Raw genomic sequence first — 27,909 nt, 5'->3', positions numbered from 1 at the left:
AAAAAAAAAATAAAAATTTGAATGCGGCCCGCGGCTGTCGGGCCGAAAACCGGACGCTCAATTTTGCCGGCGTCCGTTTTCCGAGCCCGTGGCTGTCAGCGGGCTCGAGAACCGACGCCGGCAAAATTGAGTGTCGGCTGTCAAACCCGCTGACAGCCGCCGCTCCTGACAAAAAGGAGGCGCTAGGGACGCGCTAGTGTCCCTAGCGCCTCCTTTTCCCCGTTTTTCCCGCGTCGCCTAATTTAAATACTGAATCGCCCGCACCGGCGAAGGGCCAGTGCGCGCGCCGGGAGAGCGGGCGTTCGTCCGCTCTCCCGCGGTCTTACAGTATCGACCTGTAAGTTTTGAAAAATGGCAAATCTTTTAAGTGTGATTGCATTGTTATGTTGTCTTCCATAATGCATAGGATTAAAGTTTTAATGGGAAGCAGTTCTTCAAGGGTCTGTTTGACAGCACTTTTTAAGCCCGATATGGTGAAGGAAATGACCATAGAACGGGATTATAAAACTCTGCTCAATGGAGCAAACAGAGGAGCCTGTTTACTAAAGGTTTTCTCCCATTCTGGGTCTATGGGAAAAATGCTTAGGAAATGACTCCCAAACTGAGAATTCTGGTTAGAACTGTTGCAGACAGCTGAATTCAGAATTGATGTTTATGGTTACATTTTATTTAAGTGGAACAATAATATTCTTTTCTCTTGTAGTTTTAAAAGAAGGCAGACAGTTTACATATGAGAAAGCAGACTTAACTAATATTAATGCGATGCTGAATAGTAATGATGTCAGCGAGTACCTCAAAATCTCACCACATGGACTGGAGGTAATTAATAGCAAGGCAATAGATTAATAGTAATATATTGCATAATGTTGGCTGCTCATTGGTGAAAACCACATCTTTTTCTGTTCTAACGGGGCTAGTGTTGGGGGAGGGGGCTTGTGAGTATGCAAAACTGTTTCCTCCTTAATGCCACTCTTTTTTTTCTCTGCTGACCCTCTCTGTAAACCACATGTTGCCATAGTGACTCGGTGATAAGCCCATCAAGGGACAATAGCACAGTTGGGTACATGGAGCTGATGATAGGCCCCAAATTATCGAAAAATAGATTTTTATTCGTGCTGTTTTTCCCTTTCTAAAGGTGTAGAGCAGGAGTAGGCAGCCTTTTGACGTGGTGTGCCAAGATTTAAATTGGGGGTAGGCAACTCTTGTCCTCTAGTGCCACAAGCCAGTTGGCATCCTGAACCCTAGATTCCTTTCATACACCTCTTGAATATTAATTTTAATTGATATTAATTTTCAGTTAAAATATTTGAGTTAAGTGAAAATATGACTGAAACTGATATGTTTTTCCTCACATAAAAACAAAATTATAAAAAGGAGCAGAGAGAAATGTTTCTCCCTCCTTGCCAATGCATCCCCCTGTTAGCAGCTTGGCTTGTTCTGTTTTCCTATCGATCCCTACACAAAACTTACATCAGGGCTTTTCAAACTTTTAGCCAATGTGACCCCATTTTAGCACTTGAAAATTCATATAGAGGATGACCAAAACAAATCAATAGGGGTGCAGTTTCCCTCCAACAATCACCCCTCTCTCCCTTTCCACATTCCAACTGATTGCTACTCCGCTTCTCAACCTTTTTTCAGTCTGGACACACCTGACATGGTTCTTACATGCGTGACACACTGAACATGTGACCGTCATGGGACTATATGTAAACATGCACTCTGCATCCACAGGAACCCCCCTCGACCCCCAGCAATGGGTGCAGAGCAGAACTAGGACATTCCCCATACAACTCACCATATAAAAAAGATATTCTGGTTCTGATGACATCTCAGTAAAAGCAAAACAAACTCCCTCTACTACCGTGTGCAATAGACTAATTTACTATTAATGCATGTCCTATTGAGAAAACTCAACAAATAAGACTGATACAAATGCCTACATACTAGTGAATGTCGATGCTATGTGTGTGACTGAGGTGAGGTACTTTACAGAAAGATCGCAACTTATAAATATGGAGGCAGAAACTGGAATGGGAACCCAAAAAAGCCACTCTGCATGCAGTGCAAACCTGGAGAAATGGAAACCAAAATATAGCATCTAAATCTCCTAGGATCTGCAATAATGCACACAAACTAATGAGCAAAAGTTACATCTGTGTTATAGAACACACTCAAACACTAACATCCCTACCTATAAAAAGGCAATGCTACAAATATTTAACCAGGCCCTAAATACTAATGCACTTCCTATTAGGAAAACAAAATAAATCCAAGCTGCTATAGAGCCCCACACAGAAATAATTGTAAAACTATACTAATTAATATTACAAAACAGCTGATGAACAGAATAACATCCAACAATTAAAAACTCATAAAAATTATTAAAAATTGTCCAAATATCAATAAAATATTTCAAAACATCACATAATGCCCAATAATTAAAATGGCAGTCAATCAAGAAAAATAAATTTAAAGCCACCTTTACTTACCCTCTCCAGCAACTCTCCTACTCCTTTCCCTTCCAGGCCAATAGCACTCACCAGAAGCAGCAGTGGCTGCTGAAGCTCTGTCCTCAGTCCTCTTCCTTAGGGCCCACAACCAGTCACTCACAGAAACACATCCCCTCCCTGATCAGACTCTCTGTGAGTTGTGGTAGAATGGGTGCCTGGGTGTGTGAGTGAGAGCTTCTGGCTGCCGGGATATCTGTGAACAGTGCAAACTATATTGAACAAATCATCCCTGGTAAAATTATCAGTTCAGAACATTATTGCTTGGGCGGATAATAATGGGTAAGCGACTTCTGTGCATAGTGCAAACTAATAAAAGCAAGTGCAGCATAGGCATGTTAGGGACCTAGATGAAGAGTTTTTTGTTTTAATTTTATTCTTTACCTATGTCTGGGATTGCCCCCCCGTGAGAAATGCAAGCATTTTATAATAATTCAGAAAACATCCCAGGCTCCCACAGCCCTCATCTGCCTGGTTTTATGGCCCCCGGGAGCTGTAATGGCCCCATCTGTAACCAGCGCGGCTGAGTGCCACTTTTACTTTAATCGCAGCTCTGCCGCGCTCACTGTTGCATGGGGCGGGAGGAATCCCTGGAGCAACTGGCCTCTTTGTGCTTGCGGCTCACTGCTCTATCGTGGCTCCCTACCTCTTTAGAAGAGAGAAATCCTGGTGCAGCTGGCCTCTTTGCAGCTCACTGCTGCATTTAATTTCAGCGTGGCCAGCCTGTGCTTCTTCACTGCCCATCCTCCCATTCCCCTTCAAACCAACCCACCCCTGGGCTATGGGATGCGCCCCCTTCTTCCTGCCACACCGGCCAGTCGGAGGCTTCCCATTGGCCAGCAGGGACAGGAAGAAGAAAGGAGGCTTCCCTTTGGCCAGCAGGGTGTAGGCAGAAAGAATAGAGGAGGCTTCCCATTGGCCCGTGAGGGGGGGGGCAGGATACAAGGAGAAGGGAAGCACAACCAGGCAGTGGGACACCGGGAGCCGCGACACACTGGTTGAGAATTGCTGCTCTAGAAGACCACCTCTCTGAACCTCCTCCCCTCCAGTGGACTCCCTCTGCCCCTCCAGGTGATCCCCTCTTATATCCCCAGCTCCTCTCACTTCCTCAACCCTCACTTCCCCCCCCCCCTCCAGCAGTTTTCACACGCCCCAGCTGATTCTCTTACCCCAAGCCCTTCTTATAACCCCAATTGATCCTCTGTCATTTCCTCCCTCTTGCTCATCCCTTCCTCATGCTCATTACCCATCCCTTCTCTTATCTCCCAGCCTCACTGCACTTCCTGCCCTCCAACCCTTCTCTCACATCCCCCCCCCAACTGATGATCTCTCACCTCCAGCTCCATCCCCCAGTCAATCTTCTGTCTTCCCACTCTTGCCCTCCACAACTAATCCCTCTCCAGCTGATGTAACTCCCAGATCCCTCCTGCATCTGATCCAGCCCTTCAAACAGCCACTTCTGCAAACATCCCACTGACCAGCGTAAAGGACAACATTGTCCTTTGAGCCCCCAGGCATAGGTAGGTGACAACTTGTGGAAAGAGAGGGCAGACTGATGACGGGGGCAACGTTTTTCTCTTGGGTAGATTCAGTGGTGGGTGAGGGGAGAGGAGCAGTGGCATCGTTACAATGACCTGACTAGGTATTCTGGAGGCAAAAAAAAAAAATCCCTGGGTATTGGTGAATGAAAGCTCATGGTGCCAGATCCAAGCCTTGGTTCTGACAACTGAAAGTACAAAGGAGCAGAAGGAATCTGCCAGGTCAAAAAAAAAACAGAAAAAATTGGAGATCATGGCAGAGGGCAAAAGAAAGAAGACAACAGCACAGTCTAGGATTGAAAAATGATCAAGATCTGGAAACTTGGATGAAGTAAAGAGGAAAGCTGAGCACAGGCAGCTGGTGCAGCCTAGTTTCCAAGCTTTATATTGAAGATGGTCTAGGATGCGTAATTCAATATTGTATAATTTCTCTCTTAGGCTCGATGTGATGCCTCCTCTTTTGAAAGTGTTCGGTGTACATTCTGTGTGGATTCTGGAGTCTGGTACTATGAAGTTACAGTTATTACTTCCGGAGTAATGCAAATAGGTTGGGCGACCAAAGATAGCAAATTTCTCAATCATGTAAGTACTGAGATTATATTAAATAAAAAGATACTGAGGGAGATTTTCAAAGGGTCTGATCTCTTCACTTTGAGAGTTGAGCAGTTAAATCCAGCCCTTTTGAAAATCTGCTGCTGCTGATTAGGCATTCTGAGGTCAGGTAAGGTCGGTGGTAAACTTAACTGATTTTCAGTGCTAGCTGGTCAAGAATTAAGTGAATTTTTATCTGCAGTTTAGCTGGCTAGGTTGTGGCTGAAAATGTGCTTTAATTTAACTAGCTAAAATAAAGCCAGTTAGGTTGGGGCTCAGGCTGTTTTAAAAATTGGTCCCATGGTGATTGTTTTCAAAAGAGCAACACTGCCATCCAACTGACCTGAAAGTTGGCAAGGTTAAAATATTTCCAGAAATATAGCATTTTATCACACTTTACAGGCGAGAAGACATTTTTAAAGTGTATTTTCTCTGAGGACAAGCAGAAAGGAAAATTGGTTCTTACCTGCTAATTTTCGTTCTTGTAGTACCACGGATCAGTCCAGGCTCCTGGGTTTATGCATCCCTGCCAGCACTGCTTGATAAACCCTAGTACCACCTGCAGTTCCTCAGTATTGATCTATACCCAAGCAATAAAAAACAGTTGCAAAAACCAAACTAATGAAAACCTTCTTAAACTGTATGACAACTTTCTTAAACTATACCAATAAAATGGCCTTCCATGATAAAAAAGAACACATGAGCGGGTGTCTCTCTCCACCTACTTAAATCGGAAAGGTTCTCTCTCACTTCGTCCTCAAGGGGCAACGGTATTTGAAATTCCTCAGATATCGGCTGCCAATGAGTCAAAAGCGTCCTCTGCAAGGGTCTCAGATGGGAAAATGTCCATGGCACCAACTCCAGGGTGGAAGTCATCTAGCCCAGGACCTGCAAGTAATCCCAGACCTTGGGAACATGTAACTGCAACAGCCGGCGAACCTGACTCTACAGTTTCAATACTCTCCTCCAAAAGATACCCTTTTCTGCCCAAGGTGTCGAACTGAGCACTCGGATACTCCCAAGATTGTGTCTGGATCAAATCTGCCACGTTCACTACCCAACCGAGGGACTGAAGAAAACTGAGAACCTTGCGACCCGATTGGCGACAAAGGGCCTCCAACCTTGCTCTGATTAGCCAGTCAGCCAGATATGGGTGCACCAGAACACCTTCCTGCCGCAGGGCCGTGGCCAGGCTGAAAGGAAGGGCCTGAAACTGAAAAAGCCGTCCCAGAATTATGAAGCGGAGAGAATGCTGCGAGTCCGGTTGGATGGGAATGTGGAGATAGGCCTTGGTGAGATCCAGTGAAATCAGAAACTCTCCCTTTCGAACCGCCGCTACTGCTGACCGCAAGGTCTCCATCTGGAAGCACGGAACCTCGAGCGCTGCATTTACCTTTTTCAAATTGAGAATTGGACGAAATGTGCCCTCCTTCAGGACCACAAAATAGACTGAATATCTTCCCTCGCGAACTTCCGCCGAGGGAATTGGAATTACCACCCCCAGGCGTTAGAAATGATCTAGGGTCTCCCATACTGCTGACTGCTTGCTCCCGGGACCTCAGGGGGAACTTAGAAACAGTTTGCAAATGGGCTGACCAAATTCTAAAGCATAGCTGTCTCTATCCTCACTGAGAATCCACTGGTCCTGTGTAACTCTGGTCCACTCGTCATAGAACTGAGTCAGGCGACCTCCTATAATAGGAACGACGGAGTGGACCAGCCTTGCCTCATTGCAAGGACTTACCTCTGGCCATAGACCCTCTGGCAGCTCCTCAGAATGGCCTCCGAGCACCCCGAAAGGACTGACCCCGAGGAGAGAACTGCCTCTGAGAACAGGGCGTGGCACTCAAGGGTCTAGATCTCTTATCAGAGCATCTGAAAAAACCTTTTGGCTTTATGCTTACCCTCGGGTAACCGGAGGGCCTTATTCTCTCCAAGAGACTGCATTAGCTGCTCAAGATCCTCCCCAAATAAGAGGCGACCTTTGAAGGGAAGCGATCCTAACTGTGCTTTGGAAGAGACATCTGTGGCCCAGTTATGTAACCAAAGCAATCTTCTGGCAGCCATTACCCTAGAGGAGGTCTGCACCAAATCATAAAGCGCATCCGCCCCATAAGCCACAGCTGCCTCAATCCGTTCAGCCTTGTCTGCGTCCTCCCCCGACTTGAGTAGGCTCTCCTGCAACTGCTGCACCTAGTGGAGGCACGCATGCTGCAGAAAACTAGAACAAATAATGGCTCTGAAGCCCAAGGCCGAGACCTAAAAAATCTGCTTGAGATGGATCTTCAATTTGCGATCCTGAACGTCTTTCAAAGCCATGGGATAGTCGTTCGCTTGATGACCGCAGAAACCGCAGCGTCCACCTTAGGGAGAGCAAAAAATTCCAGTGCCTGCTCCAGCACCAGATAAATCATTGACATGGCCCCTCCCCACCTTGAGACTGGAATCAGGAAAACACCATCCTGCCTCCACCAATTTCTTCACCGATATGTGGTATGGAAAAGCTGTAGGAAGGCTGTGCATACCATCCAAAACGGGATCAGCCCCTCCAAATTGGACTCCTGCGAGGGATTTTAACCCCCAGGCCCTGTTAGGCCAAAGGCATAAAGCCTCAAGTTCGTCCTTCCGAAAAAGGTGAACCACCCTCTGTCATCCCCCTCAGGGACTGAGGCGAACAAACTGTCCCCTGGGTCTGGCCCTCCAGTCCCCGGATCCCCTGGGTCGACCGGGACATCCTGATCAGGGTTCTCCCCGGTGTCCCCAGGAACCTCGAGCATAACGTCTGACTCCTGACCGGTACCCGAAGGAGGAAGAGGAGGACCGAGCAGCCGCTGGACTTGGGAGGTTCGACTGAGCCTGGAGCCATGCTGCCTGGGGACCCCCCAAAGGGCTTTCAGCCTGGCTGACAGGCAGAGTCCTGGAAAACTGAGCCCTGCACTCTGCTTGCTGCCTTGCCAAATAGGCATCATGCAGCAGCAAGACAAAATCCAGAGAAAAAGGCCTCAGCAGTTCTGGCCGCCCCCACCGCAGGGGGCTGGGAACAGCAACCTATGGCTTACTTCCTCCTCCCCATCCCCCAATCGAGATCAACTGAGCTGCGCACGAGCAGAGCCACAGGCCCTGCAGGTCATCGCATTGGAGGGGGGGGGGGGAATGCCTGTGCCAGAAACAAACCTACCTTGCTCTGAGATAAGACACCCCACCCCCCCCCACACTGTAGCCTTAAAGGAAGAGGAAGCCACTCGCACAGCAAGCCTTCTCGGTTCTCAAAACATCTGCTTCTGGCTTTTTTTTTTTTTTTTTTTAACAAAAAATATTTTTATAGAGGCACCAGCTTAGACCTGAAATATAAAATAATAGTGCTTCTTTTAGAGACAAATGGGCCAATGCAGTAAGTCGCGCGAGAGAGCTGGCGAGCGCTCACTCTCCTGGGCACGTGATTCAGTAAAGAAACATGCAAATTAGAGCCCGAGGTGAAAGGCGCTAGGGACACTAGCGTGTCCCTAGCACCTCCTTTTTGACAGAAGCAGTGGCTGTCAGTGGGTTTGACAGCCAACGCTCAATTTTACCGGCGTCTGTTCTCAAACCCACTGACAGCCACGGGTTCGGAAAACGGACACCGGCAAAATTGAGCGTCCATCTTCCAAAGCGCAGGCTGCGGGCAGATTTAAAAATTTTTTTTTTTATTTTTGGGGCCTCCGACTTAATATCACTATGATATTAAGTCGGAGGCCTTTACCCTCCATTGCCTCAGGTACAAACTTAGATTGTAAGCCCTCTGGGGATAGGGAAATACCTACAGTACCTGAATGTAAACCGATGTGATATCTCAGATCGAATGCCGGTATATAAAAATAATAAATAAATAAATAAATGATATTAAGTCGGAGGGTGTAAATCATTTTTTTCTCCTTTTCTGTACACTTTTTCCCGGTGCTGGCAGAAATTAACGCCTGCCTTTGGCAGGCGTTAATTTCTGAAAGTAAAATGTGAGGCTTCGCTGCACATTTTACTTTCTGTATCGCGCAGGAATAACTAATAGGCTCATCAATATGCATTTGCATGTTGCGGGCGCTATTAGTTTCAGGGGGGTTGGCAGCGTGTTTTCCACGCGCCATTATCCCTTACTGTATAAGGGGTAAAAATAGCGCGTCAAACGCACGGCCAAACGGGGGCTAACAGTGCGGTCAGCCTGAGCGCACTTTACTGCATCAGCCCGAAAGAGGTATCCGAGCCTGCAGCCGCCAGAGCGGCCTCGTGAAGGGGAGGGATCTGGACCACTAGATTTACACCCCATGGATGCACAAGTCAAGCACACAGAGGTCCCAGACCCCTGGTTCGCCCGCCTCGACTGGGCAGGATAAGAACCCCTTAGGATCCCCAAAAAGCAAAAAAGACCCCCGGGAGGAAGGCTCAAAAACAAAAACTGTCCAAATCACAAACTGCAGGTTTAGCACCATCTGCTGGAGACAGAGAAATATTGAGGAACTGCAGGTGGCACTAGGGTTTATCAAGCAGTGTCGGTGAAACTTCCTCAGTCTCCATCTGCTGGCAGGGATGCATAAATCCAGGAATCTGGACTGATCCGGGTACGTACAGGGAATGGCAGTTCTCCCAAGTGGGGTGATATTATTAGATGGAGCCTGCTCCCAGAACCTTTATGTCAAACTTTCTAGAACTTTGACCATGCCGTCCTGGGCATGTGCAGCATGGCATACCACTTGTCCATGCAGGGGCCCTTTTGGTCTCCTTTTCCGTGGAGCCCACCGGATTTTTGCTTCCAGCGCAGCTTATGACGGAAGCTGGGAGCAGGAAAGTGCATTTCTGATAGCTGTGTGCTCAAGACTTGCTGGTTCTTGCAGCAATCATGAAGCTGTTATATTTCAGGAAAGGACAGAATTAGATTCCTGGAATATGTTGTACAAATAAAACTGGGAAATGTAGTCCAATGCTAAACCTACAAGACCTGGATTTTATTCTGTAAAGGAAAATTGAGAGAGATTTCCCTAAGTACCATTTTTCTGCCTCCTAAATGAAGGGGACTGGCTGACTTCAGGGAGGCTTAATAGAGCGATCAACATTAATTTATTGGTGCAAGGTCATCAGTATTTTGTCCTAACATTAGCACAGGCTAATGCAAGTAATGTTCACCTTCCTAGAGTGCTAGATTTACGTTGGCCAGTGTTACTGATTTTGGTTTTGAATCCATAGTTTTCCTAAAGGAGGGGCCAGTATAAGGAACATGATATTTCCTATCTAACAAACCCTGATTTAATGGCTTTAGTGTTTAAACTATTTCTGCTGTCTTATTTCTCTAGTGTCACAAAAATGAAGGGAGAAAAGCAGAGTTCCTAAATGCCTGTGCTTTCTTTCTGTAAAGGAGGGTTATGGTATTGGCGATGATGAGTACTCCTGTGCGTACGATGGCTGCCGGCAGCTTATTTGGTATAATGCCAGAAGTAAGCCCCACTCACATCCCTGCTGGAAAGAAGGTACACTAAACTCCAGATTCTTTACTCCCTTTTAAAGACTTCTAGATCCCTTTCTTTTCTGAAGGATTTATTTATTTTTACTTGTAGTAATTTTCTGTTGGAAACCATTATCTGTGTCTGCTAGAATGATTTACTAGCTCATAGACAAAAATTTGAAAATACGTTAACAAAAAATGGTCTCGCTTGACCTTAAATTTTAGGCAGCCTAAACCTGTCGCTCTATAATATTTAGCAGCTTTTACATTGTTTCCAGTTGTCATTTCCCTATTTTTGTAAATATTTCTGTATTAGATGTAATGAAAATATATTGAAAGAATTTAACTTGGTAGAAGCTTTACAAAATTTATCTTGGAGGGTGCCTTTGTATTGTAGTTGTATTACTGCCAGGTTTATACCTGTATAGCTTAATAGATAAAATAACTTTAGGCTCTTGGATGTTCTGCATTGAAAAATGACGCAACATTTGAGCTGCATTTGACCAGTAGGATAATAAATGCAATGATGCCAGTTAATAGCACAGAAAAAAAAATAGGGATCAAAGAGATTTCTGGTTGTGTTATGCCTGAAATAAGTATGTAGTTTAAAACAAAAAACCCCAACCAGAAAACAGTTTGTCTTAATCACTAAAATGAGCAGAAAATCCTGAAAGCAGGGTCTGTTACATGTTGGGATCCAGGGTAGAAACTAAAGAGTAAAGATCTCCTCTCCTATCCCTATCATGTTTTATTTCCCTCCACCCTACCATCCCTGGTCCTGTTTATCCTGCTCCTCCTCTTCCTCTCCCTCCCTCAGCGGCCCCTTTGGTGTCCAACCTGAGGCCTCTCCATCCTCCTCCTATCTGTTGATACCAGGTTGGGGGGATGAGGAGGGAGAAAGCTAAGCCCAGATTAACATTTGTTTTTTCACCCCAGGGTAAACTAGTGTCTCCCCCAACCACCATTCTAGTAATCCCTAGATCTAACTCACCCTGAAGAAGGCCACCTGCTGATCTCATATCTCCCTCTATTATCAATACCCCCAACCATCCCTGCCTCATAGCTCTTTTCTTCTCAAGCAATGAGCAGTTCAAGGCCACATTGTGGTGATGATTGCAGAGCAGGAATGCACTCTAAAGTTGTGTGGGCCCACGAATCTTGATGACAAATTCCTGCTACTGCAGCTGCCACCACATCAGACCCTGGATTGGCCCCTGCTGGAAGCAGAAAAGATCTGTAGGTCTTCTGGAGAAGGGAGGATGAAGTGTCTGCTGATCCAGAGATTAGAAGTCAGCAGAATACTAGCAGATTGGCCACTTTAAAAGTCCTGTCATCCTCCAGCCTTCCTTAATAATAATAATAAAAAAAACCAAAACAAAACAGCCAGAAGGTTGGCAACTTTTCTTCTCCCTGTTTCTCAGTCTTCCCAATTTCAATTCTTCCTGGCTGGTCGTTAGGTCTACCACACACATCTTTAGGAGGCAGTGGACAGAGGTTTTCAGAGCATCAGCACAGGGCCTGTGAACAGGCATATGTATCCGCAGGCCTTACAGTGTCCTGCCCTTGCAGGGATTTCCTTTGTAGCAGGAAGTGGATGCAGAAGAAGGGGCAGGGCCTATGAGCACATGTGCCAATTCTGTGACTTCCTCTGCTCAGCATGGCCAGAAGACATTTACTCATGATACCCACCCCTAATACCCTTTCATTAGATCCTGGCTAGGGTTCTGCATCTGTCATCTTCAGCCCAGCAGTGGTGGCTGGGCTTCTCATGGCTTTTGAGGCCCCTGGCAATAGCCTTGGTTGCCCACTAGCCCTGCCTGAAAGTTGTGGAGCAGGCTGAGTGGAAATCTGAAAAATTAATTTTTATAAATTGGTTTTTATCAGTTCAGGAGCCCTACACAAATATATTGAACACATCTAATTTTTTGTAATAAAGTATGATTAGTAAATATATCTCTTTATGGAAAGAAGAAAAAATACAATTTAAATTTGTTTACTTAATATCTAAAGATTCTTGTATATCTTGTTATATGTTTCTATCTTAAATTAACTATTTTTTTACCTTACATTTTATATATTTTTAAATTTAAAAACTGTATTGGTCTTTGAATGCTAAATGATTACTATTGTGCTTAATCTCTCTGGGCACAATTCATCCAAATTGTTTTACCTCAAGGAAGTGAGTTTCAAGGAATATTCTTTTTTTTTTTTTGCCTATTTCTCAGTTTTATTCTTTTTTTTTTTTTTTTAAATCTGCAAGAAAAATTAGTGTATTAATCATTTCAAACAAGAATGACCAATAAATGTAGGGGTTTATAAGAAATATGTTTCAGTTCTGTTTAGCACTGTAGTTTGATGCCCATATCAAAATTAATTGGACTTTTCACATTTTTGAAACAAGCTACAAAGGTGACTTGATTTCTATGTGCACATACGCCATTAGTTGTACATGACCAAAACAAAATCCCCATTCCTGAACTGAAAAAGGGAAGGGGAGCAGGTGCTTTTGGCTGAAGTGAGGGCATCAATTTTAAGCTTTGTGTTCATTGTCCATACTGATGCTCCCACCTCACCAGCATTTTAAGCATATTTTATAAATGAAAACTCACTAAAGATGCTGTTGAAGTGGGTGTGTATTTCATAATACATGTATCATCCTGGAGAACGGGCACTGCTTCTCCTAGTTTTGGTTCGATCAGCAGTAAAGAGGAATAGGGAAGGAGAACATGAGCAGGGGCTGGAGGGGATCATCAGGGGGACATAAGGGGCTGGGGAATAAAAGAGGAATCATTGGGGGCATGTGTGTGGTAGAGGGAGTGCAGGATTTTGGGTGGAGGAGAGGATCAGGATTGGAGCCCAGAGAAGGGACATCATCTCCCTACCCCCATCCCAAGGTCGTCTCGCTATCTTTTTCCTTCCCCACCCCGCACATCCTCCACCATCTATTGTCGTCCTAACCCCAGTCCTCTTTCCTACTCTCCTCCTTCCCATTTTTGGGCATATGTCCTTCTCCTCTCCACCCCTTAAAAACTCTGTCCTCTATACTTTCTTCCTCTCCTATCCCCTCAAGAAATCACTCATAAATTGTGTTCTTTTAATTTGCCTCACAATCCTAGACTTGTGTTTTGTTTTGGGGGTTTTTTGTTTGTTTATTTTTTTTTTTAATTTAATTTATTTTTTTTTTAAATTTTTGTCCCAGCAGTTTCCTCCTGCTCCTTTGGGATTTCAGATGAATTGGAACCAGCCTGCATTGAATTTCCCCTATTTTTATAACTTCCCTAGCCTCCAGCTATTGGCTGGGTGCTACAGACATTGGTTCCAGCCAATAGATTTCACTGTTGTATAAAGGCTGAGACTCTCTTCCTCAGTAACCGTAAACGTAACATTCCCAGAACTAGTCAATCCAGGGCTTGAGAACTGAAACTGGGTTTTCTGCACATCAATATCATTGGGCTATGGGACAGGCCAGCATTTTTGTCAGTTGACAAGCAGGGTTGAATTAGCTATGACACATAGGTGACGACATCTCACAGCACCAAACGGACCCATCTCTCTAGCTCAGTTGAGCTTTTACCACTGAACATTTGTGAGAGTCTCATGTGCACGTTGCCTTATGAGTTGTGCACCCTTTCTCTGTTTTAAAACATTTGTTTTTGGCCTTAAGGCCTTGATTTTTTATCTCATTTTTTTTCACTGCCTAAGTAGCCCATCAAATAGCACTTTCAGTGCTGTAAAAAAAAAATATTTTTTTTTTGTTCTTTCCATAAATCTCAGATCAGTGTCCACGAGACGCTATACTGCTTCAGATGCATTAGAGTAGAGCAGGAGCTCTTTGAATAGGGCTCCCCCTCTTCCCTGTGGAGCCAGATTCCGGATCTGTCTTAGACTTGGGGTTAGGCAGGGATATGATGGTGCTGGGGGATGTCCCTGTCAGGGGCCTTGTGGAGCCCAGCACTGTCAAAGCAAGTGCCATTGATGCAGGAGTACCTGGCATAAACAGTGCACTTTGCATCTGCTCCTTTTTTCTTGATCTGAGGAATTCTTATCCTTGCCTAGGCCTCTCTTGCCAGAGTTCTGGGTGAGGAAAGGTGATATGAGTCATTTGGAGAAGATTGTTTTGCAATATTAGTAGTGATCTTGCTGTTTCAGTGGTCCACCAACTACCTTAGTCCATTGTGGTATGGTAGACATTTTAGCAGCGAAGAAGTCCCCTCTTTTTTCCAAATGCATTGAAGGAAAAAGTCCACCAAGGCCCTTTGTTGAAAGTTTGTATCGTTTCTCATCAGCCTTATATGTTCTGATATTCACGTGACAATAAGGAAGCTGATATCCTATTCTCTGGCGATATTCTCTTTGAGAGTTTTAGGAACATTACATGGCTCCAGTTTTTTGATGGGTCTTGGAGCACATCAGTTTTTTGCTGATCCTTGACGATTGCAGAAAAGTCATGAAAGACCATTGGGTCCTCAAAGTTGCAGAGTGTGGTTACTGTATACACTTCCCCCTTCTTCCAGCATAACACTATTTTTTTGCCTTTCACTTGAGTCCATATTAAAGGAGTCGCTCTTTCACCAGCAGGTGTTTGAGCCTGTTCCTCACGAGAGCATAGCATGTGGTTCTATTCCCACTATTTCTCTAATCTCTAAGAATTCAAATGGATTGAGACTTATCCTGAATTTATGAAGGCTGTTCAGGGGGTTGTTCTAGGAGAAGTTTAAGATAAAAGCCCCTCTCTCCACCTTGTCCCATTTTTTCATAGCAGGGAATGGGATGTAAACTCTGGAGCCCATGGAGTTCTACCATCTGAGCTTTTGGTTGTACCAAGGATCTTCAATGACGTGACAGCTGTGATGCCAGCATATTTATGCTGTCGAGGAATATATATCTTTATACCTATCTGAATAACGGCTGGTGACAGGAAGTCTTTTTCGGTCATTAATTTTATTACTTCAGGTCATGCATAGATTTGGTGAAGGAAGGTTAATAATACTTGTTTTGAGCCACATGGCAGGAGCAGGGCATATAGTTCCCTTTATGCTCATAAACCTAAGAGCTCTTCATTGGGGCCTCCGCTCTCACTGTATTCAGCTACATCAAACCTTTTTACACCCTGTGTTGGTTCCTCAATGAGGAAGATGCCCCTGTTGGTCCTAGCAATGTTTTCCTCGTTGGGTTTCCCCCTTCTCTGCTGTCACTGCTTAAGGACCATTGTCTATTACAGAATGTTTGTTTTTTCCAGACAAACCTCATAGAACTGTGAGCCATTTCAGTTTGTGTTATGAATATTCTTCCATCTCATGCAAGGAATGAAATTATTGATGCAACCACTAATCAAAGGATAATCTATGAAAGTAAGTAAGGAGACACAGGGTTTGTGACCCTTTGCCGAGAATCTCAGCAGACTTCTGGGTCTGGGTCGCAAGTCCTCCTTTCCAGAGTCTCCTACACATGAGCAGATCACTTCTACAGGATCTTACAACCTAAGAAATGGTATGGCCTTTTGGGGCAGCCATCCTTAGACTTGTTTGCATTGGAAGTCAACAAGAAGGTTGAATGTTTTGTTCCATTCTGTCTGTCTGGTGACCACTCTGGTCACCATTCTGCTATAGTGGGAGACAGGCCTGCTGTAATGCTTTTCCATGTTTGCAGTTACTGGCAAGAATGTTCAGAAAGTACTTTAGGATTGGGCCAAATGTTTCCTCATTGTTCCAGCATGACCCAGTAAGGGTATGTTTTCTCCTATGTCATCAAGTTGGTGATCCACCTTCCAATTCCTCTGCAAGTTGAGCCATTGTTGCTACCACACGAGAAAGATTGTCTATACCTTCTGAACCTTTCTTCACACAACCTGATGACAAGGGTGTTAAATGTTCTATAGTCTCCTCTTTTTCATAATCCAAAGAGCTTGGGGGCATCGTCTGAAGCTAGGAAGCCGTACTTCAAAGGGTTGTACGGATTTAGATGGCAGATATTTTCATCCTTGTACCAGGTGGGTTCTCTGGTTCTCTTCACCTGTTCTATCAAGGATCTGCATCCATACTTATTTCCCTCTCTCCTTCAAATGTCAATACTTAATCAACGAGAGTGTCTCTTGTTGCTATCATCACTTATTTCTTCCAAGTACAGGGAATACAGCTCTTGCTTCATTCTTGAATATCAGAATTTATGGAGAGTTGATGGCACCTCGAGTTTCGAAACCACTTGTGTTTTGGAACCTCAGTGTCAAACTTCTAGATTTGGCATCTTGAAGCCTCTTACTTAGAAGGTGGTGTTCTAGCCACTATCTCTTTCACTAGACTAGTCAGTGACACCAGTCCTTTCATAACTGAGTGGTGCCCCATACCCTTCTTGAATTTCTTCTAAGATGGTCTTTTTTACTGGAATCAAGCCACATGCATTGAAGAGAGAAAGCCCTTCATTCACTGGACTGTGAGAGGCTGTTGCCTGTTACTGGAGGAGAACTCAACCACATTAGGCTTATCAACATATTCCATGATCCCAATGATTTGGGAGATGCCATTGTCATTCCTTCTTGTCCAACTGGCTAGCAGGATGTATTGTGCACTACTGTGTGTTGACTGGTCTTCCAATTACAGAATTTGTCAAGGCTCATCGAGTTAGTCATGGCTTTTCATTGCTCTTCTGTCCCCATTGCAGACATCTCCAAAGCTGCAGTTTGGTTATCTGTATATTCCACTCCTGTCAGGACAACGTTCTATCCAGAGGAGACAGTAAATTTGGACAAGCAGTTTTGCTCAGCCTGTTCACTAGTAGTGCACTCTCCACAGTGTCGTTGGGTTGCTTTATTCAGTAAGTGCTCTTCTACGCAACCCTCAGTTTGGGACTTTCCATATGTCATGGCTAATTCAGTCCTGCTTTTCAATAGAGAAAGCAAGTTTGCTTACCATAAATGGGGTTTTCTGTAGATAGCAGGATGAATTAATTGACTCCCTGGAGAGTCAACTACCTAGCTAAGGTTAAGCTGTACGTTCAACTGAGGGACTCGCAAGGCAACACATGCATGAAAACTCCCTTACATACTCAGCACTGTTGGATGATGTCACTCATGTGTCATGGCTAAGTCATCCTATCTACTGAGAACCCTGTTTACTGGGAATTTTGAAATGCCATAATTTGGGTAAATTGAGCTGTTTGTACATACCAGAATTTTTGTATCGAAGGTTGAATTAATATTCTAAATTCATTTTTCATATTGCTGTTCAGGAGATGTTATTGAAGAGGCAGATCAAAGGGATGGAAGCATATTTTTTAACTGAAATATAAATACATGCTACTCAGGATATTAAAAAAAAATATACAAGTGAGTTGCTCTGTTATGCAAACTCCTCATTGTTTTTCAATAAAACTGTGTAATTTAAAAAGCATAAAAAGAACATACATAAGATGCATATTATAACATGATACTTATTGTTTCAAAGTGTGCAGAAACAGCAGTGATAAAAAAATCATTCATCAAACGCATCATTATTAATACATATTTTAAAAAAAAAAAAAAAAAAGACACTAAGACCTCAAGGAACATAACCTTGGGAATCTCAGTATGTATTTTTGGCGACATCTGTCTCTTGACTGAGGAATGTAGAAACCTGAAGTAGATATGGATATGATGTGAGAAACATGAAGTAAACTAATGTATAATGCATTAAAGTGTTTCACAATGAAAAAAGGATAGACATAAAGTATAATAACCATATCTGTGAAAGAAAAACACATACTGTGAGGATGAATAAAGGAATAAAATCCTCAGTGTGTATTAAAATCACTTCAAAAGTGGAGTACAAATTGAAGCCAAAGGTATTTGAAGCTTAAGAAGTTGATGGAACAAATAACGGAGGTCTTTCTACACTAAATGCCATTTCTTACATACATTTTATTTTCTATTCCTGATTCTATCTTAAGACTTCTATTAGTTTTTCATTTTAACACTACATTACTCACATTGTATCTGTATTTGCTTCACAGATTTTTATGTTTGTAATATACTTATTCCCTGTACGTACCAGGATCAGTCCAGACGGTGGGTTATGTCCCCCGTCCAGCAGATGGAGTCAGAACAGAGCTCGAGAGTGGCACCTCATATGCTAGCGCACCCTCTGCTGGAGCTCAGTATCTTTCTGACTCCAGCAGATGCGAGTTGGGGAAATCAGGATTTCCCAGAGGGACAGGTTTCTTCTTTCTTTTTGCTCTCCTTTGAGTTCTTCCTGTCATTTTTCTTTGTGTGTCCTCTTTGCAAGGTTGGATCAAGTTAGTTTAGAAAAAAAAAAAAAAAAGTACATAAATTTCTGTTCACGTTGATTTTTGAGGAGGCGTTTCTTCGAGCTCTACTCTGCCTCCTCCTGCTGTTCTATACTTACGCTTTGGGGTAAGTGTGTTTCCCTTTGTGTTTTTTGCCTTTCAGCTGAGTTGGCCGGTGGAGCCGGCTCCTACGCGCGATTACTGACAGTCCCGCGGCCCGGCACGTTTTTTCTCGGGCCTGGGCGCACCGGCGGGGGGTTTGCCCGCCGGTGCCTGAGGACTTGTTGGGCGGGTTGTGAAGGCCTCTCCGGCCCCCCCGCGGTGCGATTTCTTTTCGGCCCCCCCCGAGGCGTCCTTTTCGTCGCGGCGATCGATGCCGCGCTTCTCTAGGTGCGAGACCTGCGGAGAGCAGGGGTCTCGCTTCTCGAGGGAGGGGGTGTGCCCGCGCTGCCTTCCCGAGGAGGAAGGCGCCGCGCACGGCTCGGGCGCGCTCCCGACCCCCCTCTCCCCGTTGCCCGGGAAGCGTGGGCCGGCCATTTCCTCGCCAAGGGCGGGAATGGCGGCCATTTTGGAGAGGGAGCTTGGCGCGGAAAACGGCCGGGAGGAGGATGCCGCGGCTCGGGGCGTCCCTCGCCTGCAGTGTAGCCCCGAGGAGGGCTTGCCGAATCGTCTGCCCCAGGAGCCCTCTACTTCTGGCGCGCCTCCCGGCATGCCATTTTTCTCCCCGGATTTTATTTTAAAAATGCATAGGGCATATTTACAAGGCCTAGCAGATCCGGGGGGCGCTACGGCTGGACCTCCCTCTCCCAAGATCCCTAAGCTAGCATTGCCGCCCACCGGGGCTCCGGGCCCGGCTGGGGCAGTCCCAGGAACCCCCGCTCTGCCATCCCCGCCTCGCGCTGTGGGAGTGGCTTCCACCCCGGGATTCGATCCCTCTGACCCTCCGGATCCGGCGCACGCGGATGGACAGACGGAAGGAGACGATCCGCGCGCCCTACGAATATTCCACAAGGAGGAGCTGCAGGATCTGCTGCAACAGACGCTGCAGGAGCTGGATTTGGATCCACCGCCGTATCCGCCGGCGCCAGTGGCTCCAGCGGTGGCGACGTGCTTTAAGAAAGGGGATCCAGTCCTGGCCGCGCTCAGGCCTCGGGCGAAGGCGTTTCCGGTTCATGAGTCTTTTCTGCAGCTACTTACTGGAGAATGGGACGCCCCGGAGGCGTCCCTGAGGGTCACCCGAGCCATGAAAAAATTGTATCCGTTGCCGGAGGATTTCTTAGATCTCGTCCGGGTCCCTAAAGTGGACTCGGCGGTCTCAGCGGTGACGAAGAGGACGACGATCCCGGTCACGGGCGGTACGGCCCTACGGGACACGCAGGACCGCAAGCTGGAAACGTTCCTCAAAAGAGTGTTTGAAGTCTCGGCCTTAGGCATGCGTGCCGTCATGTGTACCTCGTTGACTCAGAGGGCTAGTCTCCTCTGGGTTCAGCAGCTCCTGACGTCCCAGCAGCTGCCTCCGGAGGAGGCCGCTCAGGCCGACAGCCTGGAATCTGCCATTGCGTACGGGGCGGATGCTCTGTATGACCTCTTCCGTGTCCTGGCCCGGTCCATGGTCTCGGTGGTGGCAGCTCGTAGGCTCCTATGGCTTCGGAATTGGTCGGCGGACGCCTCTTCGAAATCGAGCTTAGGATCCCTTCCGTTCCGGGGGAAGTTCCTCTTCGGCAATGAGCTGGATGAAATCATCAAATCATTGGGAGAAAACTCGGTGCATCGGCTACCCGAAGACAGACAGCGGACTTACCAGCCGTTTGCTTCTTCCAGAACCAGAGCGAGGGCGCAGCGACGTTTCAGGTCGTACCGACAGCCGGGACCTCGAGCCGCCCCCAACAGATCACAGCCGTGGTCGCGTTCCTTTCGCGGGCGGAGGCCCGCGAGAGACGGCTCGGGGCAGGGGAATCCCCCCGCCAAATCCACCCAATGATGCCAGGGTGGCCCACTCCTCCAGCCCGACCATCGGGGGCCGACTCACGGAATTCTTCGAGGAGTGGGCGAAGATCACCTCAGACCAGTGGGTCCTGGACTCCATCCGGCACGGTTACGCCTTGGAGTTTGCCCGCCCGCCACGGGACAAGTTCCTTTTCTCCCCGTGCGGCTCCGAGGACAAACGAATGGCGGTTCAACAGACTCTGGACCGCCTTCAGGCTATAGAGGCTATTGTGCCCGTCCCCTTTGCCGAGGTGGGCTCGGGGCATTATTCCATCTACTTCGTAGTTCCCAAGAAGGACGGGTCGTTCCGCCCCATACTGGACTTAAAGGAGGTCAACCGGTCACTCCGGGTCAGCCGTTTTCGCATGGAGACACTGCGGTCGGTAATTGCCGCAGTGCACCGGGGGGAGTTCCTGGCGTCCTTGGATCTGACGGAGGCGTATCTCCATATTCCCATACGTCCGGACCACCAGCGTTACCTTCGCTTCAAGATCCTCGGACAGCATTTTCAATTCCGGGCCCTGCCCTTCGGGCTTGCGACAGCTCCCCGGACCTTCACCAAGATCATGGTAGTGGTGGCGGCGGCCCTTCGAAAGGAGGGTATCTTAGTGCATCCCTACCTGGACGACTGGCTGGTACGGGCGAAGTCCTTCTCACATGGTCAGGCCTCGGTTGCCAGGGTCTTGGAGGTCCTGCGCTCCCTGGGCTGGGTCGTGAACCTTCCCAAGAGCTCACTCGTGCCATCTCAACGCTTGGATTTCCTGGGCGCGACCTTCGACACTCAGCAGGGCATGGTATTTCTGCGTTCCGACAAGGCCCTCTCTTTGAGGGAGCACATACGTCATTTCGCGGCCTTGCCGGAGCCCACCGCTTGGAATTATCTGCAGCTCCTGGGAGTGATGGCTTCCACGATCGACATGGTGCCCTGGGCCTTTGCACACCTGCGTCCCCTGCAGGCGTCCCTGCTTTCTCGTTGGAAACCGGTCTCACAGGAGTATCAAGTGATTCTGCCTCTTCCTCAGGCGGCTCGGGACAGCCTAAAGTGGTGGTTGGTTCCGGCTCACCTGGCCCGCGGCGTTTCGCTCGAAGTCCCCACTTGGGTGGTGGTGACCACGGACGCCAGTCTAGTGGGCTGGGGCGCCGTCTGCGATCGCAGCGCCACACAGGGACTGTGGGCGCCGGAGGAGGCCCGGTGGCCGATCAATCGACTGGAGACCAGGGCGGTACGTCTAGCGCTCCAGCACTTCCTCCCTCTGGTTCGGAACAGGGAGGTGCGGATTCTTTCCGACAATGCGACCACCGTGGCCTACATCAATCGTCAGGGCGGAACGAGGAGCGAACACGTCTCCGCCGAAACCACGCTACTGATGGCATGGGCGGAACTACATCTCGCGCGGCTCGCGGCCTCTCACATAGCCGGGGTGGACAACATCCAGGCGGATTATCTCAGTCGGCAGCGCCTGGACCCCGGCGAGTGGTCACTATCCGACGCCGCGATGAAACTCCTAGTTCAACGCTGGGGGATGCCGCGACTGGACCTGATGGCGACGGCGTCCAATACCAAGGCCCCGCGCTTCTTCAGTCGCAGAAGGGAGCGCGGTGCGGAGGGAGTGGATGCTCTAGCACTCCCGTGGCCAGAGGACCAATTGCTCTATGTCTTTCCACCCTGGCCCCTAGTGGGCAAGGTCATTCGCAGGATAGAAAGTCACAGGGGCCTCGTGATTTTAGTGGCTCCAGAATGGGCCCGACGTCCCTGGTTCGCGGACCTGCTACTCCTGGCGGTGGATGGACCGATTCGGCTGGATCACCTTCCCCGGCTCCTGCACCAGGGTCCGGTATTTTTCGACCAGGCAGAACTCTTTTGTCTTGCGGCATGGCTTTTGAGCGGCGGCGACTCCGTCGCAGAGGCTACCCAGAGGCGGTGATCTCGACGATGCTTAAGGCCCGCAAGCCCTCCACGTCCGTGGCCTATGTCCGAGTGTGGAAGGTCTTCGAGTCCTGGTGTGCCGGTCGGGCCGTCCGGCCCACGGAGGCGACGGTCGCACTAATCCTCCAGTTCTTGCAGGACGGACTGGATAAAGGTCTCGCTTATAATTCTCTCCGCGTACAAGTGGCGGCTTTGAATATCTTGGTGCGGAACACGTCCTCGCTCCTGCTCCATCCGGACATCGCCCGGTTTCTGAAGGGGGTTCAACACGTCCGGCCGCCGGTCAGGGACCCCTGCCCCTCGTGGAATCTTAATCTAGTACTTCGGGCACTGGCGGGTGCTCCATTCGAACCTCTCCAAGGGTCCACACTTAAAGATCTCACTATGAAGACAGTCTTCCTCTTAGCGATATGCTCCGCCCGGCGTATCTCGGAGCTTCAAGCGCTATCCTGCAGGGAGCCCTACCTGCGTATTTCGGATGCCGGGATCTCGCTTCGCACGGTACCAGCTTTTCTGCCGAAGGTGGTGTCGTCCTTTCACTTGAACCAGACGGTTGAGCTCTCGGCTTTTTCTCCAGAGGATTCTCGGACGCTTCGCCATCTGGACGTGAAGCGAGTGCTCCTCCACTACTTGGAGGTTACCAATGACTTCCGGGTTTCCGATCATCTGTTTGTCCTCTGGTTGGGACCTAAGAAGGGTTCCGCCGCGTCGAAGACGACCATCGCCCGCTGGATTAAGGATGCCATCTCGGCGGCTTACATTGGTTCTGGACGAGACCCACCCAGGGGAGTTCGAGCCCACTCTACTCGCTCGCAAGCAGCATCCTGGGCTGAATCTCGTTCCGTATCTCCGCAGGAGATCTGTCGGGCGGCGACATGGAAGTCGCTGCATACCTTTGCCAGGCACTATCGGTTGCACCTGGCACCTTCGGGATCCGGTCTCTTTGGAGATCAGGTCCTCCGAGCAGGGCTTTCAGGGGCCCACCCGGTTTAGGGAAGCTTGGGTACATCCCACCGTCTGGACTGATCCTGGTACGTACAGGGAAAAGAAAATTATTCCTTACCTGCTAATTTTCGTTCCTGTAGTACCATGGATCAGTCCAGACGCCCACCACGCTGGGATTTCAAGCTCCTGCTCGGGTTTTCGTCTGTATGGCTGTCTTGTTGGCTGTCTTTTTTCATCAGCTAATTTTCTTTCGGGGTTACAACTCCTCACAAGTTGACTGTTACGACCTGAGTTGCAGGTCGTCTCTGTTATTGTTCTTGATGGTTTATTTACGTCAGGTTTCTTGATCCAACTTGCTCTTTACATTGCTATTTTCAGCTTTGTTATCCATGATACTGAGCTCCAGCAGAGGGTGCGCTAGCATATGAGGTGCCACTCTCGAGCTCTGTTCTGACTCCATCTGCTGGACGGGGGACATAACCCACCGTCTGGACTGATCCATGGTACTACAGGAACGAAAATTAGCAGGTAAGGAATAATTTTCTTATTTATCTCCCCTTAAGAAGGGCCTAAACCCAAAGTTTGCTTTGAAAATACTCTGCAAAGTCTGCACGTACAGTGCAAACATGTGCTAGGCAGGCTTTTTGAAAATTACGTTCTCAAAAAATATATGCTCTCATTACAGGTAGTCTTCCCCCCTTTCCCACCCAACATGCCTGCATGCTCCCCAGGCTGGCTATTAGTGACCCAGCCTACCCTGTGGGGAGTTGCACAGCTCTCTGCCGAAAGGGGAACCCAGAAGTCTGCCATGGGCTGACTTGAGCCTGGATAAACGGTGTTTACCATGGAGAAAATCTCTTTTAAAATTGCCAGCCCTCACCACAGTGGGAGATAAAAAGGGTGGGGGTCGGGGGTGCCCTGGAAAAGGATGCCTGGGGAATTAATTTTTAACTCCCTACATGTACTTCTCAGAGGGGAGTTTGAGCCTGCAAACTCTGCGGGTACTTATGTACCTGCGGTCCTTGTGGACAAGAAATTTTCAAGGTGAAACTGCAGGGAATTTTCCTTTGAAAATGAAATTGTCATAACTGCAGGGCTGCAAGGTCTGTAGGAGGGACAGAAAATTGTCCTCAAGGAGGATAATTTTCAAAACAGCTATGTGTGTGTCCATAAACGTGTAAATGGACGTACAAAAATCTACTTCTGTATTTTATAACCTGTGTGTGTATGATATACACAGGTTATAAAATGTGCAAATGCATTGTGAAGTCAGGTAGCTGGTAACTCAGAAAGTGCTATTTATCCAGCTATCTGATTTAGCAGGATAAGTAGTGACTTTACTGCTACTTGGCTGGATAAGCTGGATCTTGTCTGGTTAAGTGTCACTACTTAGCCGGATAAGTCAGAAAGTATCCACATAAGTGCCACTTTCAAAATGTAACCAGATACATCGGAATTTATCCAGATAATTAGCGCGCAACTGCTACTCGTGTATTCTTACATCTAACTTTAAAATTATATGCGTGGAGATTTTACCTGTATAATTAACATGCATTTACCACCCCACCCCACCGCCCCCCATAAGCCAGGAGATTTTCTAACCTGAGGGTGGCAATGAAATTACCAGTTTTACCGATTGGTCTACCAGTTCTGCAGGTCATGGAAACTCTCCTGACTCTTCAGCCCGAACTCTCCCCATTTCACCCAGACCCCTACCCAGTCAGTATTTCACTTAAGACCTTTACGATCACTTACTCCAGCTACAGAGCAGGTGTAAATACATGAGTAAGCTGCCAAACCTACACGCGTAAATTGCTTGTAAGCACACTTACATAAATGTTGGTCCCGGCTCAGAATATCCCTGACTCGCCCCTATTTTACACACTCACATTTACCTACCTTTATTTTGAGGTTTATAAAATAGCATATATGTGAGCATGTGCTGATTTTTACACGTGCAGCTCTTTGAAAATTTAAAATGACTAAATGGTAAGGTGGTGACTTTAAAACAAGCACACAGGCACCCATACACAGGCGCACGAACGGACATATGCTGGAATTTTAAATTGTGCATGTGTATGATTTAAAATATGCTTACAGCACATATTTTAAGCTGTTGCTTGAGCAAACCTACTTCACTTTTCTTCCTTAGGACTTTGTCAGCTTTAAAAAGCGCATAGGTAAGCAGATTTTTAAAACATGCCCATTTGAAGGACATTCCCAGTTTGACCAAGTAGTCCACCAATTTGCCCAGTCTATCTCTAGGTCATCCAGACCCCTCTGTTCTTCAGCCTGCACTCTCTCCAGTTGACCCAGACCTCTCACCCTGTTGTGTAAGGCCTAAAAAGCAATTTCTGCAGACTTACACCTCATCAGGAGCAGCAGTGAATATATGCGGTTAACAAGCCGCCGCACGCTGCGGCCTTCAGTTTTAAAATACGGATTTATATGCATACCCATTCCACGTCCCTATTTTTTTTTCTCGAGCAGGCATATATATATATATATATATATACACACACATACGGTAATTAGCGGCATTTAGAGTCTGTGTCACTTGCACGGCTCACATACTGGTGTATATGAGCCTTTTAGCGTGAGCAATGCTTTTAAAATTCACCCCTATGATTTTACATTCCTAAGCTTGAGGGGTGTTTTGTTTTGTTTTGTTTTGTTTGTTTTTAAACTTTATCAGACACAACTTTGTGCCAGTGCAGGCAATTACAGCACACATAACTGAACCAATAGTACAGTTAAGGTTACTGTATATCAGATGAAGTTAGATGCGACAAGTGTCTTCCAAAACATGGAAGTGGAGAATTTGGTAGTACAAATCTATTGCAGAATCTGTTTTTCTTGTACTTAAATCCATAACATCCATCATCTCAAAGACCAAGGGGAGATACTGACAGTGTAATCAAAGCAGTTTCAAATTCTATCCTCCACCAGATGCACCACACATTTAATGAGAACACCGTTCATCACAGTTTCTTCAGCACATACAACTAGCTGATGAATATAACCTAGAAAAGTATTGTGAATATCTTTGCGTATGGTATAGGTATCTAATAAACAATTTTACTCTTCTGCAGCAAATTGAAATCTTGTGAGTATTTCTAAATCAACTACCTTGAAGTCTTGGCAGCTTTTTTTTATATGCTTTTTCCTTCCTCTGTATCCTGATTATCATGGATTTATCCTCTTAGTAGATTGATTACAAATCACATATGCTACTCATGACCTTCACTAACGTTTGTTCTCTGTCAACAAGCAGAATTAAATTGGCCATAACCAGTGGAAGGCGTCATCCGTTGGCGTTGTGAGATGATGTCACTTATTGGTTATGGCTGATTTATCCTTCTGTCTTTGTAAAACCCCTGTTACAGGTAAGCAGCATTGCTTTTCTGATCCAGCGAATAGGCATGATCCCTTTTGTGTTCTTTGCTGTTTAGGAGATACCATAGGATTTCTCTTAGATCTACAAAAAAAACAAATGATTTTCTATTTGAATGGAAACCACCTTCCTCCGGAGAAACAAGTTTTTTCCTCAGCCACGTAAGTCTCATTTCTAAGCAAGAGCTTTGTTTATGGCATTCTAACCCATTCTCTTTTTTTCTGTTTTCAGTTCTTGAAATATTTGTGCCCTGGCAAAATTGGATATCAGAGTTAGTATTGAGATTGTAAACTCTAGCAAGTCAGATCAAATACTGCAAACATTTTTTCTATTTCTTTTTCACATTCTCTGGGACTCCCTATTTATTTATCTTTCCTGGGCCTGACAAACATTATCAACTTCCACTCCATTTCAGGTGGTTACAATAGATTTCCTATTATCATAAAGTATTGCATAGGCTCTTTCATTCTGTAGTTTTTTGTTATTTTTTTCCCCTTTTAATCCTTCCATTAATCCTCTGTTCATTTAAATTTATTGTAATCTTCCTTGAGACCAAATTTGTGAAACAGCAGAATATCAAGGGCCCAATAAGCAAAGATATCCAGTTATCCAGATATAACTTAGAAGGGGTATCCAGATAACATTAGACCTGCTATTGAGCAGGTCTAACTTATTCAGTTAACTTAACCAGCTAAGGCTGAATATAGGTACTTATCCGGTTAAGATAGCCAGATAAGTTGCCTCGCCTCGATCCACCCATTGCCCACCCTTAAGATATCTGACTATCTGCTTAGCCAGATAATTGGTTGCTGTTTATCCATCTAAGTAGAACTAAATATCAGCCTCCTCATGTTTATAAATAAATAAATCCCTTCTTCCCAAATGGCTTGCCTATGGAGCTGGGACTTTCACTGGACCAAGAGATGCCTCCTCTGATGTACTACCATAGTATCCACAGCTGTTTTTCTTCCTCCTCTTCCCTGATTCTAAGTACATTTACCTCTGTGGCACACCAAGTCCTGACTGATCCTGAGGGATGGAGGATCTCAACATGGATCTTCCATGTTCACAGTACTATGGACTGATCCATGAGGGACTGGCCAAGTCTCCAACATTCTTATATGTATTTATTTCCTTGGATTTCATATTGTTCCTTCTCATGCAAACCACAAAGTAGATAATGAAATAAAAAAATAAATGCATGATATAGAAAATATAATCATAATAATACAAACACAATATTAAAAATAATATAATAAAACACATTAAATAATATACAACCCCCTTCCCTCAAC

The 27,909-nt window shown here is 46.4% G+C and overlaps 1 protein-coding gene across 2 annotated transcripts in view; it reads left to right on the top strand.

Moving 5' to 3' along the window:
* The window catches only part of RSPRY1 (ring finger and SPRY domain containing 1), a 152,125-nt gene that overhangs the window by 112,028 nt on the left and 12,188 nt on the right, over positions 1 to 27,909 (top strand). Inside the window, exons 9-12 of one of the 2 annotated variants that reach the window (XM_029608734.1) lie at positions 704 to 819; positions 4,487 to 4,630; positions 10,020 to 10,131; positions 26,673 to 26,775. In XM_029608734.1, coding sequence (XP_029464594.1) covers positions 704 to 819; positions 4,487 to 4,630; positions 10,020 to 10,131; positions 26,673 to 26,775 — 475 coding nt within the window. The remainder of the gene's footprint in view (positions 1 to 703; positions 820 to 4,486; positions 4,631 to 10,019; positions 10,132 to 26,672; positions 26,776 to 27,909) is intronic. The other variant, XR_003857735.1, reaches the window with a different exon arrangement.

The sequence above is a fragment of the Rhinatrema bivittatum genome, chromosome 7 (assembly GCF_901001135.1).
Source record: "Rhinatrema bivittatum chromosome 7, aRhiBiv1.1, whole genome shotgun sequence".
In the NCBI taxonomy this organism is placed as follows: domain Eukaryota; kingdom Metazoa; phylum Chordata; class Amphibia; order Gymnophiona; family Rhinatrematidae; genus Rhinatrema; species Rhinatrema bivittatum.
The sequence above is the reverse complement of the archived record's forward strand: the minus strand, read 5'-3'. Positions and strand labels throughout refer to the sequence as shown.